Source organism: Podarcis gaigeae (genome assembly GCF_964106915.1).
Source record: "Podarcis gaigeae genome assembly, chromosome: 1".
Classification (NCBI taxonomy): Eukaryota; Metazoa; Chordata; class Lepidosauria; order Squamata; family Lacertidae; genus Podarcis; species Podarcis gaigeae.
The window spans coordinates 103358635-103374496 of record NC_139678.1 but is presented as its reverse complement, the minus strand read 5'-3'; the positions used below and the strand labels follow the sequence as shown (position 1 = coordinate 103374496).

At 43.6% G+C, this 15862-nt stretch overlaps 1 protein-coding gene across 1 annotated transcript; it reads left to right on the top strand.

Moving 5' to 3' along the window:
- Positions 1-309: 309 nt before the first annotated feature.
- Positions 310-10457, top strand: RBM43 (RNA binding motif protein 43). Its single transcript, XM_083713345.1, has 4 exons — positions 310-412; positions 7402-7600; positions 8140-8234; positions 8974-10457. Exons 1-4 carry the CDS (start codon positions 410-412, stop codon positions 9742-9744), a joined length of 1068 nt encoding a protein of 355 aa, XP_083569471.1. The 5' UTR covers positions 310-409; the 3' UTR covers positions 9745-10457.
- Positions 10458-15862: the final 5405 nt, after the last annotated feature.

The window sequence follows — 15862 nt, the reverse complement described above, 5'->3', positions numbered from 1 at the left end:
GCATCCTTGCGTGTTATCAGCAGCATGAGCTAACCAGCTCTTGGAAGATTAAATGAGAATTAAATGAAGTTTATTCATTTATTCACATTTATAAATCAAAAGAAGACGCCGATAGGCAACGAGTGCTTCCCTCGTCTCTTCTTTTCTTTTCAGCGAAAATACAAGACCCTTCGGTTCCCTCATTGAATACAAAAAAGCGAGCGAGGGCTTTTCGACGCCTCTCTGCCCCGCCTAGACAAAGTTGCGTAATGCCTCTCTCGCCTAACTGGAACGAACTACACTTCCCAGCATGCACTCTGCCAGCCCGCCTTCCAAGTTTTCAGGGAAACACTCGACAGAAACCGAAAGCAAATGTTTTAGCGTCGCATCTTCCAGGAGGAACGCTTCGCGAGGCGAGATCTGCGCGACTATGGCAAGTGATCGAGCGTTGCCTTTTTATATCTGCCTTGCTGACGGGGACTTGTGGAGCAAATGCTGGGTCTTCTGAAGCTCCCTAGAGGATGGCTCTTTGGAAAGACGCCGAACCAGGAGCGTTTCCCCGGGGTGGAGTAGTCGCGTTTCGAGCGCCCTCCGATATTTCCCTTCCTCTGTAGCTACACCAAATTGCCAAACAGGTTCTGTGCCCGTGTTTCTCAATTTTCGGTGTTTATACTACATTTTTTTTAAAGATTTGCCTTGAGAGAGCCTTTAAACCTCTTTTGTTGACCACCAGCATTAAGTTCGGAATAGAGTAGTTGCTTTGGAAGACGATAATCGGGCATCCGCACAACATGTCCAATCCAACGAAGTGGATGTTGAAGAATTGTTGCTTTGACACTGGTGATCTTTGCTTCTTCCATTACACTGGCATTAGTTCGCCAGTGGGAGATCTCCAGTGGCGGAGTATGTTCCATCTTAGCAAATGCTTGGTTGTTGTTTTTTAATCACACCTTAGACGCAGATCAGTAGAATGATAATCTGCATCTGCATAAACTAATTTTAAACCTAGATTGTTAAGAAACTTAAGTTAATTTTTCCAGGAGCTCTTGAGCTCCATGTTTTTATGACGTGCACTCAGGAAACTTTGTTTAATGGGCCTCTTTTGGTTTCATGCATTGCCTCTGGTAATTTGATAGGCGCCTTTAGTTACCTTAGCAACTGTTTGTGATCAGTATCGCTTGGTTTTGCACTAGCATGATGAATCAAAAGATCATTGCATATATTTCTGTCCTTGGCTTATACAAAAAGGTTTTAAAACACATCTCCATCCCCAGTACCAGGTTGGCTTGGAAAGCACTGCAATAAGACTATGGACATAAGATGAGGGCCCTTTGAGCAGGAGCTTGCAGAAGCTAGATAAGGATCTGCAGGGCTTTTCAGTAGATTGGTTTCTGACTCCCAATTGTTTAACAATAGCAACAAAAGAAGAAGCTGTTTTTTCACCAGTGGGCATTCTCAGACACATATCAGCAAATTCAAGGCTGCACTGTTAAGAGTTGGAAAAACTGAACAGTTTGCAATAAGGTAATAAATGGGGAAATAGGTGATGTGTGGTAACAGTTGCTTGAGACATGCAGGTATAGAGCAATATACAAATTTTATTAATAATATTAATCATAATAGCTTGATGCAACATCTTACCTCTCTGCAAACAAGTCAGCTGACATAATCTAACCTCCTTACAAATTTTAGTCATCCTGATCAGGTTGAATGGTAAATAAGCACATCCGGAAGTGACCTAAATTATGAGAGTTGAAATGAATCATAGGCAACCTGGCCGCATTACCTCCCCCTTTCTGTCTCTGATGGATGGCAATAAAGGATGCAGTAAACAATTTTCCTTCATCGCTGATGAACTTTAGACTAATGACGACGGTGACAAGTTAATGATCACATTTGAATCTCACACTTTCTTCAACTAACTCAAGAGTGGTGTTGTAGCCCCACAGCCACACTGTGTAGTAGGTTAGGTTGAGAGATGGTGCATTGTCCAAAGTAATTCAGTGAGTTTAATTGCTGAGTGGAGATTTGAACCTGGGTTTCCAGCAGCCAGTCCCAGCAAGCTTACCACTGTGTCCCAGTTGCTACTAGCATCCCTTTGTAGTTCCCTTGCTTTCAGTGGGAAAAGATTCTCACAGTGGCTTGCATATGTAAGAGCAATAACCAGCAAGGCAGTTTGTTGCAGTCCTTTGTTTTCTGGGTTGCCCCTGGTTGCCTTCTCCTGCTCTGTATGCTTTTCCTGTACATATATGCTTCCTATGCTCAGGCCCCTCACTGACCCGCTGGGCAGTCATTAAAAAAACAACCAAATATATATGTAGTTGTGTTTCTGCATTCTTGCATACTTAGATAACGGTTCTGCAATGTGCTTCCTCCCCTCCCCTCCCCCCTGAAAAGGTGTGCAGGTATACTCCAGTTCTGATAACTAAGAAGTATCTGGAGTGTGAGAGAGAAATAATTTTCTATTGTTAGGGATAGGGGGAAAAATCTGGACGAGGAATTTTGAAATGATAACCAAGATGAAAGACATTGTGGAATGTCAAGATGTCCGTTGCATGCAGTGTTAGAAACTGAGATATGAAATGGCAACTTAAACCTAGGTTATGGGTGCAACAACAGAATGTCTAGGCACACAAGAATACAAAGCTGAAAATGAATGAACTGCAGCTAAAATATTGTGTTCATTTTTCACAAGCTCTAGTCCTTTCCCTGCCCACTCCTTTAATTTTCTTAAGAGGGCCTCTTCTCCGGTCTTCAGAGAGTAGCTGGAAGGGGGGAGGCAGAAAAAAGTCCTCCTTTCCTTCCACTCTGCAGTTTTAATCTGAAAACCTAGGCTCAGTACTGCTCCCAGAGCTCAGAAATCGCTTGCACTAATGAAAGTCCCTGTTGCAAAACGCATTGTCTAGGACAATGGGAGTTTCGAACACTGGTTGCATGGGAGTTAATTCCTGGTCATTGAGGTACTTTTCCACTAAAGATGAGTCAGACGCAAGTGGGGAAAAGATGTAGGATGATGTGTGGACTGAACAAGCTACTTGTGGTACTTATGGGTACAGATCACATGAAGCACAGCTAATGCAGATGTAAATTTAGAGAGAGCAGAAACCAGCAATCAATCTTAAAAGTTTCCAGCATATTGGACCAGACTCTGCAGAGAGTGGATCATTTGCATTCTCCAGCTGTGTAAGTAGCCCAAAGGACAGTGCAGTGCTAATACTAATTTTACTGCGTGACTGTCGGCTACAGATAACTGCTACTGCTTATGCCTCTTTATAAGATTAGCGCTGCCACATGGGAAGTTTGGAGGCACAGTATATGGTAAGCAGGGCATTTCATTCCATCTAGAATATCTCATTGAAAAGCTATTGCACTTCATTTACATTGCCTCAAGAAAGCTCCAAAAACTTTCCTTCTGTGTTTCTCATCACTCTTTAACTAGTTTTGCATTCTTTCTTCAGCTCATGGATTCATCAATTTTAGGAGGGTATCCAGTGGTGGTTTTTTGTTTTGTTTTTAAAATATACTTTTTTAAGGATAAGCATAGTAATAGGAGGAGAGGTGCTAACATGTAGAACCAGTCTGGCTGTAGATTTGATTTTTGATTTTGATTTTGCCTCAAATGTGCCCTGGCTTATTTTTTGGCTTTTCATATATATTCCTGCACTTGTGTGGGTTTTGATGGTTAGTGGCAGTAAATCTTGTCAGAGTTTGCACTGGAATGTATGTGCACTCCGTTGCAGAGTTTTGCTTATTGGAGAGAAGGGGATAAGTTGGGTATGTCAAGCCTGAAGGTTAGTTTTCCCTATCTCTTTGGCTTCTATGACTTTAAGGATTGCCAGAGCTGAGTATGGCTGACCCGAGTCCTCTGGTATGATCCGAAGGGGTTCCGTCCTTCCGTATGTTCGTCTGTCCGCCCTTCCTTCCTTCCTTCCTTCCTTCCTTCTTTCCTTTTACCTTTCATCATTCCCAAGGTAAGGGATGGGGCCAGAGATGCAGAGAACATGTCATTGAGCCATCTGGGCCCCTGCATGGAGGTGGAGGGTCAAGGATGTGTTGGGAGGGAGGGAGTTTGCTGGTCTTGGTATTAGACTTTTTGTGCTCAACCTGTGCACCCAAGCACATGAGCTGAGGTGAGAAAGGAATCTTTCTGCCAGCTTTCCCCCCGCACAGGCATGAAGACTGGCAATAGAAGGCAATAGAAAGCCAGTAAAAGGCTGGAAGACTCCTGGAGTCCTCCATGCCAGGCATCAAGATATTGCAGGACAAACGAACCTATGTGTGGAATATGCTAGCTTTATTTGAAAACCCAGAGTATATGGGTAGGGGTAGTACCTCTTGTAGGGGCAGCTGGTCCGACCACTTTTGGTCCTCACCCTGCACTCAGCTCTCACCTGTGGCCCCAGGTAGGTCACTTTGAAGCTGCTAACACGGTGGCTTGACTTCACCCCAGGAAGCGCACTCCATTGTCTCTTGAGACAGATGGATGACAACAACAGCAATTGATTACAGCCATTTCTAGCATTCACCTTGGCCTCCCTCCCCACACCCTGATTTTCTGATTGGCATAAATATATTTCTCAGAGAGGGAAAAATCAAAAGCAGCCTGATTTTATTCTGTTAGCTGCAAGACAACAGCAGTGGGGGAGGAGGGAAAGCTATTTTTCTAGGAGGGGCTTTTAGGGTATGGAAAGGAAATGCCCATAAAAACCTGTGATTAAAAAAAAAAATCTGCTTCCTTTCCCAGCACTTCTAGTACTGAGTAGCTTTAGCATACTCTGGAATCAAAAGTTTTGTGTCCCTTTTGTAGGAAATGCATACATTTTTGTGCATTCTGCAGTTTCCATTCTGCATGCACACGATAAAGAAGATTCAGTTCATTCTGCAGTCCTTTAGGAGAATGCCACTACCGAGCTTCAGGAGGAGGTGGGGTTGCGGGCTCTCGACCCTGCCCACACTCCCGCGGGGCTGGCGTCAGCCTCGCGGGAAGCAGGGATTCCCTTTGTTTTTGCATCCCCGCGTGCCAGCCAATCGGCTGGCGGCAGGGGCGGGCCTTCTAGAGGCCACTTAAGGTCGGGGCAGCCCTTGGCTCGCCCCTTTTCTCCCTTGCTGTTGATGCGGTTTCCCACCCACCCGCCCTTTAGGTTAGCCATCGACATTGCTATGGGCTTCGGCTGGTCGCCGCAAGGGGCCGGGTAGGAATTTTTCCATTTGGCTAATTGGCTGGTTTGGAGCCACTTGGTTTTTTCGCCTACCTCGTAGCAAATTGTCACAACTTCCTCGGTTTTGGCGGTAGGCATTGGCCGGGGTATTGTCATGCAAATGAGATCGGGGGGGGAGGAGCACCATCACCTCCCCCAATGCCTGAAGGGTAGTTCGTTAAAGGACTCCGAGGGGCGCGCCTCGTCCGAAACCTACGGAGGCTAGGGCCTAAAGCGCGCCCCCGAGCGGTAACCCCTCGGGGAGCGCCTAGGGATATGCATCTTGGGTAGCTCCCCCTGTTGGTGTTTAACCCTTCCCGGTTAGACCGGATAGTCGTTTAGGGGCCAATGCCTAAAGCCAATACCTCTCCTACCTGTAATCAATAAAGTTGTGGCCATTTTCGCCCATTAACCTAAATACTTGTGTCCGGTGTCTTCATTCATTCCACCTGTGGGCGGGGGGGAGGGAATAGCCACGCAAAGGAATATTTAGCATGAAGTGTGTTAAAAATAGTCCTTGCATCGTCTTGGATTAAAAGTTTGCGGATAAGGTTGCTGAGCTGTCTATTTGAGTCGTGTTTCTTCACTCCTTTTAGAAATAAGAGACAGTGATGGTAATCATAGTTCTGATTTCTTGTCATTTTATAATGTATTTTTTTAAAAAAGAGCCCTCCTACAGCAGTGCTTGCAGGCTGTAGCACAACTGCGCTGCCCTGTCTCCTTTCTGAAGCAGTAACCCAAGGAATAGACATTAAGTGCAATGTACAGGTTAGCTTAGGTTGCAAGATGTCAGCAATTATTGACAGTTCTTCCTATCATCGTCTCAACACTGGCACACCAAATTATGTGCAAAATGATGTGCTACTCCATACATACTAAAGCCATGTCACTCCTGATGGGGAATGGTGAGATCATGGTTTTCAATTGGTTTGTTTGATGCCTTTGGGTAGAAAAGCAGCCGGTAGGTACACATTTTAGAAAAGTAGCCAGGGATTAATTCATTCAGTGTTGAAACTATGTGCAACTCTTGCAGAGTGAGACCATTCTGTTTCATGGCTATAATAATAATAATAATTTATTACTTATACCCCGCCCGTCTGGCTGGGTTTCCCCAGCCACTCTGGGTGGCTTCCAAGGGAAGATTAAAAAGATATTAAAACATCAGTCATTTTTTTTAAAAAAACTTCCCTAAACTGGGCTCCCTTCAAATGTCTTCTAAACATCTGATGGGAGGGCGTTCTACAGGGCAGGAGCCACTACTGAGAAGGCCCTCTGCCTGTTTCCTTGAAACTTCACTTCTCTCAGTGAGGGAACCGCCAGAAGGCCCTCGGCGCTGGACCGCAGTCCTATGGGCTGGTTTTTTTTTTGGAACTGATGAGAACAAATTTTTTTTTTCTGAATAGGAATTAGGCCAAAAGGCAGTTCTGAGGAAAATTTTATGTGCGCAGAACAGTGAGACTCTTGTGTTTTGGTATTTCGTGGAATGAAGTCTATAGCGGGAGTGAGTGTTAATTATTTTGTTTAATTTTATGTTTCGTTGAAGCACAACATCCGTTTCATGTCAACAATACGAGCAATACAATTTCCTCAGCAGTTTGTACTTTCTGTATTAAAAGGCCTGTAAAAATCCCCTCTTTTTTAAAAAAATTAAGTACTATGGCATCACAAATTTACAAGCATCGCTACGTCACTTTACAGAGGTGGGGGCTGAATTGAATCAAATGAATAATAAGAATACACTTGCTGTTTATGCAGCATTCGTCCTGATTTCTTTCGATGGAGGTTATATGCCTTCTCATCAATCAATTGTTATCCCACACTTTCTAGAACAGCTGTTTGTTGCTTCCCTTATTGCATGTAGTCCTCCCTAGTTCCATTAACGAAAGCCCGGACGAGGACTCCTGATAGCACAATAAGACTCCCATCCTCATCCCACAGTCTCCCCCAAATTTGCTTGGGGGTTCAGGAGAACCTGCAGACCAGCATGTGACGGAGTGATTGTTCAGTCAAGCAAGCTTGCACCAACGGAGCAATCTCCTTAGCGCTATGTTGAATCCCACCCTTTGTGTTTGAGTGTGTTTGTTGCACCACACCACTTCCATCCACTTTAATTGGGCAAACTTAAATTTGGCAGTGGATGCGACTGAACCCCTCCTTAGTGACAGCCTGAAGGGGGGTGGGGCGCGGACCTGGCGCTTTCAGTGTCCCTTGTGTTTCTTCACAGGCCACCGCACAAGCTGCCAAGCCAAAAAGAACCATTGTGGTCTGCGGTGTTCCAGATGGCCTCCTAAGTGACGACGTCATGGCCGACATATTAATGATTCATTTTCAAAAGGGAAAGAATAAGGGTGGCGATGTGGAGGATGTTGCCTACCCAACATCAACAAAAGGAGTGGCATATGTAACGTTTGAAGATGAACGAGGTAATGTCACAGGAAGGAAATTAGAATTTTGGGTCCTTAACCGTAAAGCGGAATTCTTGCTCTGTAAAACTCCTGCGTTCTTGACGTCCTGGCTTGGCGTACTCTGGGTTTGAAACCTCTCACAGTGTATAAGGTTGCCTGCCATTCGTCAGACACCTAAATGCAGCGAGGCTTTAGAGAGAGAGCATTTGCGTGGGTGTTTTAAACTACTTGCACAAGAATGGAACGTATAGTACGCTGCCTGGCAGATGAAAAAATTGCAGCTAAGCCTCGGGGGGAGTAAAATTGCTGCCAATTAATCTTCTAAAGAGACAGGCTGCCGTCATTCTCCTCGGAACAATTTTTGCGTGGTGCAAAAAAAGTATCAGGAGACAAGTATCGAACACTGGCAGCGGGGGAAGGAATCCCAGAGGAAAACTACCAATGAGAGGGACCCCCCCTTCCTCCCCCAAAATCGAGGTATTCTGGGAATTGGGTTGGCAACAAAGCATTCTGACTTTTACTTCTTTCTACAAGACAAAATCTGAATTCCTTCTCAGATGCCGAAAATGTTCTCAGGAAAGGCGACCACTGCCTAGAGGACAAGAGGCTGCCTGTGGGTTATCTCTTGAAAGTGTCGTCATATGGAAAAAGTGTAAGTTACCACAGCTCGACTTTTCTTCTTCTTTTTCTTAGAATCTCCAGCCTTGCAGTTTATTTTATTTATTTGTGAAACTTGTTAGTCATGTCTCACTTGAAGGTCTCCAACTGACTTAACGCTAAATAAAAACATGCACATACATAATTATATGCACATACATAGAGAGAGAGAAATGGGGGCGTGGGGGAAGTTGTGAAGTGGCAGGTGTCACCAAGGAGCTCTTTTTTGTCAGGACCGTTGCTCTTTGTTAAATTTCAGCTGAGATAACAATACAGCACAGTGAATGTCCATGTCATTGTGTAAATAATGATAACAGTAGATCTCTTCTCCATAGAGCTTACAGTCTAATGTTTCACAGAGAAGGGGCAACTGAGGAGTTGAGCGATGGGAGTGATGAGTAGATTATCAATGGCTACTGACCATAATGGCTATGTTCTACCTCCCAATGTCTGGCAGTGTTTGTCCGTGAATGCCTGGGGACCACAAGTGGGTAGAGTGTTGTAGCACTTAGGTTCTTGTTTTGGGCTTCCCATGACATCTAGTTGGCCAATGTGAGAACAGTGCTTCTGGACTAGATAGGGCAGTCATCCGATCCAGCAGGGCTCGTCTTAAGTGTAATAAGGCATCAGTGTAAAGAAACGCACACAGGTGCCTGTAACCTAAAAGTCTAGTGTTGCCTTTCAGTTATGATCTCTCTCTCTCTCTCTCTCTCTCTCTCTCTCTCTCTCTCTAGATTTTTACCTGCGTGACATGCATCCTCAATTTGTCCCCATTTGGAGAGAAATACAACTTGGAAAGTGTGGTGCAAGACTTCAAGAAGAAGTTCCCAAATTTGAGCTTTGGGCCATTACAATCTAACGGGCTAATAAGTGTACAGGGTCCATTTTTAGCCATCAGTGCCCTCCAAAAGAATATCTTATTAAACATAAAGCATTCCCTTTCAGAACAACATGTTGCAAGAAATCTGAAAGCATCAGATCACAGGCCTGGTACAAGACAGGCAAACAGTGGATTATCCTCAGAGTTGAAAAATAATTTTGTGCAAAATGAAATCAAGGAGGAGGGACTAACTGTTGCCCTTGACACCGATACATATCTCTACATGATAACATTTAGAGACGAGTTTTACCAAAGGATTCTAAAAGAATGTGGTGTTACTAGTTATGCAGCTGAAGATGGGGAGGTCACCACCATATATCTAAAGAGTGACAAAACAAAACCAGGTTCCATACCGTTAAGATGTGCAAAAGATAGGGTTGAAGGCTTGTTGGCAGAATTATATGGCTTTCTGCGTAAAGAAAGATTGTCACATGAAATGTCCAACAACTCTGAGATGCGGAGACGTGAGCGTGCATGTGAGATGTTAAGGAGCCAGTATCCAAACGTTCTGGTTCTACTATACCCAACTTACATTGATATTATAGGATCCTCCTCAGACATTTATGAGTTTGCAAGACAAGTAAATAAAATCATGGGAAATGTCCCCAGAGAACCTTGGAGATAGGCAGCTGGTTATTTTGATCTCTTGAGGGCTGACCTAGATTTTCTGTTCGGCACAGGAGCTGCCACCAAAAATGGCAACCTTCTGTTGTGTTCTCTGCTTGTAACATTTTATGCACACTTGGTAGTGTTGTGTTGTTGTTGTATCGTCCGTTTCCCGACCCCTGCACCACATCAGTGGTCAACAGAAGTGGTAAAATGGCACAGGGCAAGTGGCGATAAGGAAAAGTGAAAACTTTACACAAGGCTTGTTTTTTGGTAGAAGTACTATGTTGACCATAATGGCTAGTTCTACACTGACAATAAAGTGAGCTGAAACATATTGACAGTAACACTGAAAGGAGAGCTGCTGCCTAATGGAAAAGCTGAAAGTAGAACAGTTTAGCAGTTTGTGGGTTTTTTAGTCTATAGATGTGACCTTTTCAGTGTCTCCCTCAGGATTTCAACACACTATTTAATAGAGCGGTTTTGCTTTCTGAAAGTTTTTGTTTCCTGCTAGCCTTTTTTCTCTGGTCAAAACGACCCATCATTCTCAGCAAGTTCCTGCTCACTTGAGAGCTTTCTTCAATGGTCCTGTTATATAGAAGGTGATGTCATAGTTTAGTGTGGACAGCTGAAGCTGTTTTCTGTGTTTAACAATGAGACCTGGAAACGAGAGATTTCTTCATGATGTATATAGTTCAGTATCACTGGATTAAAGCTGGCTCTGTTGGTCAATTTGTTTTACGTTAGTCCTTTTTGTGCATCAACAATAAAGCAAAACTGGAGCTGTATCTCTCATCCCATGAGTTTTACAGCGCAGGGGTGGTTAGCCCATGGACCCCTCTCCCTTGTTGCTGAACTTGCAGCTCCTACCATTCTGACTGTTGGCCATGTTCACAGGTAGTGATGGGAGTCTCAACAACATATGTAGCTGTCTCAGTATCTGATCATTGGTTCATGCAGGCCAGAGTTATCAACACTGGCAAGAGCTCTGCAGGGTTTTCAGGCAGCGGTCTCTTCTAGCCTTTTAAAGGAAGGCTTTTGCTCTTGCACCTTCCCTTTTCCCGACTGCTAATCCAGAACTGAAAGAAATGTGGAGGGACGTATTGTTTTACTAAAGGGATTTGCTGGGAGGTCACTTCAAGGGAGATAGTTGAGGAGCTGGATATGGGTCTCCACCCAGCCACCCTGCTTCTCGTTTAGAGTAGGTCTCCAGAGAAAAAAAAAAGTTTCTGATTTGAAATTTAGACACTCAAAATATGTGAAGATGATGAATTGCTTTTGTGAATTGGTTCCAATCAAGATTCCAATTGAAAAGGAATGTGACTGTTAGAAATGGGACATTGGAGTTTGCAGGGTATTTTAGAAACAGAAATAATAATAAATAATATTTTTCTTTAATTTGTACCCCACCCACCTGGCTGGGTTGCCCCAGCCACTCTGAGCAGCTCCCAACAAATATAAAAGCATAATAAAACATCAAACATTAAAAACTTCCCTATACAGGGCAGTCTTTAGATGTCAAACGTTCTCCACTGGCCTGATATGCAATTAACCAGCACAATAAAATCAAAAGGAACAGAGCATTTGCAGGGTCTTAAATATGATGGGGATTTTTTTCTCCAGGAAGAAAATGCATCTTCTTCCAACTGCCTGCATCTCTTCCCTATAGAGGGCATTTGTAAGTTGATATATTACTCATGATATCACTGGAAAAGGTGTACAGGGATTCCCAGACCTGTCTGGAGCTGTTAAGGGACCTGGAATAGACAAAACTGCATTTGTCCCCTACAATGACTCTGTATGACTATGAGAAACACCATGATTTGAGAAACTTTGAGAAACTACCAGCATGAGCTAGGAAAATCTATATGAAGAATTAGTCTGTATTTATACATGGCTCGTGATGCTCTTTTACACCAAGGGTGAATTTGACTCTTCTTTTCTCTGTCGTTCACTAAAGAAGCATTTAGCCATCAGGCAAAGGAACACAGGGAAGGAAGGCTGGGACATTGCAAGTGTCATAAAAACAAAAAGCACAAGAGGGAGCCAAATACCGTCCAGCTCACAAAATTTTCCCCAGCTCTCAAAACCTGAATCTCTATAGATGTTCAGCTAAATCCTTGTACATTTGGAAGATCATTTCTCCTCTGGAGCTGCCACTATGTAAAGTGGCGAAGAGGGAAATTGTGTATATACTGTAATTAAAAGTACCTTCCAAATGAGACAGTACTATCCAATTAAAGAGATCTTGTCTTTTTATGCAGGGTATATCTACGTGTTAGAAAAGTGAAAGACATCAGCGCCTTACAAGATTGTATTTGGTTCTTGTATTTGCAGAGGGGAATTGCCGTGGGCACACATACTCTCTGGAAAAGGTTACGCTCAGAAATTCAGGCAGTGATCCTAAACGCACCTAATGAATTATGGGGCTAATTTCTGAGCAAACATACTTCATATTGCACTGTTTGCAACAACCCCTGTGAGATACTTGTGAAACTGGATTGTAAGAGATTCCTGCACACATAATAGCATGCAAACACTATGAAGAGGGGAAAGGTCCTATAAAAATACCTCGTTTCCTCAATGCTCTATTAGCTACCTGTGTTTTTGATAGTTGTACTGCACAATCCTCATGTCTGTTCAGGAGCAAGTTCTATTGAACTCAGTAGGGCTTACGCCCTGGTGGTACATGCTACTCCATTCTCCGTGTTGCAAGAGATCCCAGGGATTTTGGTTCCTTAGAATGAAAGTTGACAGAGACTGGTGTCTTGAGGACATATGGGGGTTATTTTACACATGTATACAACTGGAACATAAGATGGAAGGGCCCACAGCATTAACGCCCAGGCAGATCTTCCTTCTCCCTTAGTCATAGCTTTGGTTTCCAGCGTGCTCACGCACAACTCTCTGACTTTTGTTCTCCTACCTAGCAGTTAGCTGTGATGGAGGGGAGGGAGGACCAACCATTTTTATGACACCGAGCAACTTTTGTGCTTATGTTGATTATGGTTCTTAACTAGTCAGCCAAAGCCATTGCCTAGACAAAGGGATGAGTTTGCTCTCATTCACTCTACATCTACAGATAGAGGATTCCAAGAGCTGGAAGGGACTCAGGACATCATCTAGAATGACCTTGCCCAATTCATAACACAAGCGAGTGGGTTTAGGATTGCAGTCACAGGCAATTAGCTGTACCCAACCATGCAGGAAGTATTTTGCATTTACTCTTCTGGTAGAGAGAAATTATTTCATTGTGTGTATTGTTTAGTTAGTTAGAAGGAGTTGTCGTTGTTTCCCTGCCCTAGGCAGTTTTATGAAGGGTAAGCTAAAAATATTTTAAATAAATAACAACCTGGGTGGGCTGCTGCCTGGCAATGTTAACGACAGCGAGCAGCACTTTTGGTACCAACATCTACAGTTATAGGCTGAGGTTGCTCAGAAACTGAAGGAGCTCCAATCATGAACATCATGTTTACACAGTAAATGCTTAGAGAATAACCCCATATGCTTTGCACAGTTGTAATCCGTCCTCTGCGGCTGCCCATTTTTTGTTTTACTTTTTTAAAACCCGGGACTGCTGTGTGTGTGTGACAAATGGACTTTCCAAATGCAATGTCAACAGCCAAAGACTTGCTTAGGCTGCAGTGCTATGCATGTATAACCTGTGAGCAAGTCCCACTGATATACATAGGATTGCACTGTTAATGTTGGCCGAGCAGTGGTATGGAAAATCAGAGCTACAAATTATTTCTTTGTCAGCAGGAGATATTGCAGTGGGGGTGGGGTGACTGTCAGGAAATTTCGATGTGGGAAAGCATTAAACCCTCACACCTGTGCCATGGTTCAGATCTGGGTTGACCACCAGTGCAACTCATTTTTCTAAATAAAAAGATGCCAGTTCTAAGCATGTTAATTAGCCATGCTTTTAATGTACTGTATCACGGTCTGGTTTTCAGGTGAGCCATTTACAAATTCTCCATCCAAGTAGGTTAGCACTATAACAAGCAGTGAGTGACTTTGACTGGCAGCCAAAGAGAATGTCCAGAGAAGGCCGGCAGACGTTCCCTCTGTGATGTTTCTCTTTTATGATCTGCCTCTGCCTTGCTTTTAAAAAAGAAAACAACTAGCTGGGGTTGCGTTGCCGCTTTGCATGGAAAAAGGAGCCCCTGCCAGAAACTCTTGTGGAGGCAAGAGTTTCACGTGGTACACCTTAAGAATGCAAAAGAAGTCCTTTTTCAAGTGGTCCCCTATGATGGCAAATGTTATTTTTGTTAACAGAAGGAGGAATGACTTTGCACTGAATTAAATTAACTCTGGAAAGCAGCTGAACTGTTTGCTCTTCCTCCTCATTCAGAGGGTGTGCACTCCTACAACTGCTCTAAACTTAGATGTACTTCTCAAACAGATACCACAGGTGGTTGGCTTCTGACAAGGGAAACTTGAGCAATTGCTCGGGAAGAATGGATTGCACACTGCAGGATGTGTGAGCCGGCTTCCTACACTCTGCCTGATTTGGACAGAGGAGATGCATTCCAATCAGACTCTCTCTGGGAGGCCTGTCATTTATTACATGGGCAGCTCTGCTGGAAAAAATAGCGCAGAACCCCACAGTGCTAACGGTGATACAGTCATGAATAAAACTGCGTACTGGTACATCTAGTAAAATAATAACTGATGAACAAGGGAGCACCTGGGATTGATTTCATGACATGTGGAATCAGTAAACATTGGGGAAAAATAGCAACCCCTTTACTGCTTGCTGGACTGGTAAAATTCACACAATACCTATCATGAATGTAATGGCCAGAGCAACAAATAACTGCATTTCATTTTCTAACTAGGATGCTTATAACAGCAAGAACCGGTCTAATAGTAAATGCATGGACCCTTCAAGTCCCAGCAGGGGTTCGGTGAATATAGACGATCTGTTTACCCATTTGCATGGTGCTAGGTGCAGAATTGCCTCCTAAAAGCAAAACCTGTTCACTGTACGGACAGGATCTGTATCCTGAGGGAGGTGGAGAAAGCCAGTCTGGTCGCTGCACGGAGGAACTGGTAGGCATGACCTGAAGTTTCTGTTGCAGCCATTTTGTGAAAGGAGAGCAGGTCTGGCTATGGTCAGTGCCTAGATGAGAGATCATCCGAGAACCCATGAATGCTGCTTTGAGCTCTGTGATAGAAGGAAGGCAGGATATTAATGTGGTTAAATACAAGGTGTGACCAGAAAGTTCAGTGAATTGTCACAGAAATCGGATAGCAAGAAATATTCGAACATATAATTGGCATCGGAAACCCATGAAATGCTCACAATTGTGTACGGAGATGAAGCTATAACTCGAAAGACAGTGTATGAGTGGTTTAAGCATTTCCGTTAAGGGCGGCAAACCATCGAAGATGACCCTTGGTCTGGCAGACTGTCGACGACAGAGTTCATGAGTTATTGATGTCAACAGAGTTCATGAGTTATTGATGTGGGATCGATGTTTGTCCATCCGAATGATGGCGGAAGAATTGCATATTCCACGTGAAATCGTTACTGAGGTTACTGAGTTGTCCCACCTTCCATAGTCTCCCAATCTGGCCCCACCAGATTTCTTTCTTTTTCCAAAGCTGAAATCTGCACTGAAACTGCACAGATTTTTCCACCATTTCACATGTCCAAGCTGCTGTGACAAGGGAACTGAACGCAGTATGAAAAGAGGACTTCTCCAGATGTTTCCAACAGTTCTACAAACGTGGTCAAAGGTGCAGACAGGGCCTACTTTGAAGGCCTGCAAGGTATGTATGTTTGAATATTTCTCGCTGTCCGATTTCTGTGACCATTCATCGAACTTTCCGGTCACACCTTGTAAATAATACTAGCTGCTGGCCACCTCATCACCACTTGTAGGTGTGCCTTGCTTTAAAGATTTGCCAGACTGAGGCTGGGTCTATACTCTTTAAAATGTTCTTGGAATACTGTTTTTGATATAGTTCTAAAATATGAAGACATTTGATTTCTCTTTCGCTTTCTTTTCTACACGGTCTACCTACTTATTTCATGGGGAGAACTCCATGTCCTCTGGTGTCACATTTTAATAAAACATTATTGATGTTTTAAAAGAACGTCCTATGGCAATATGAACATCATAACCCTT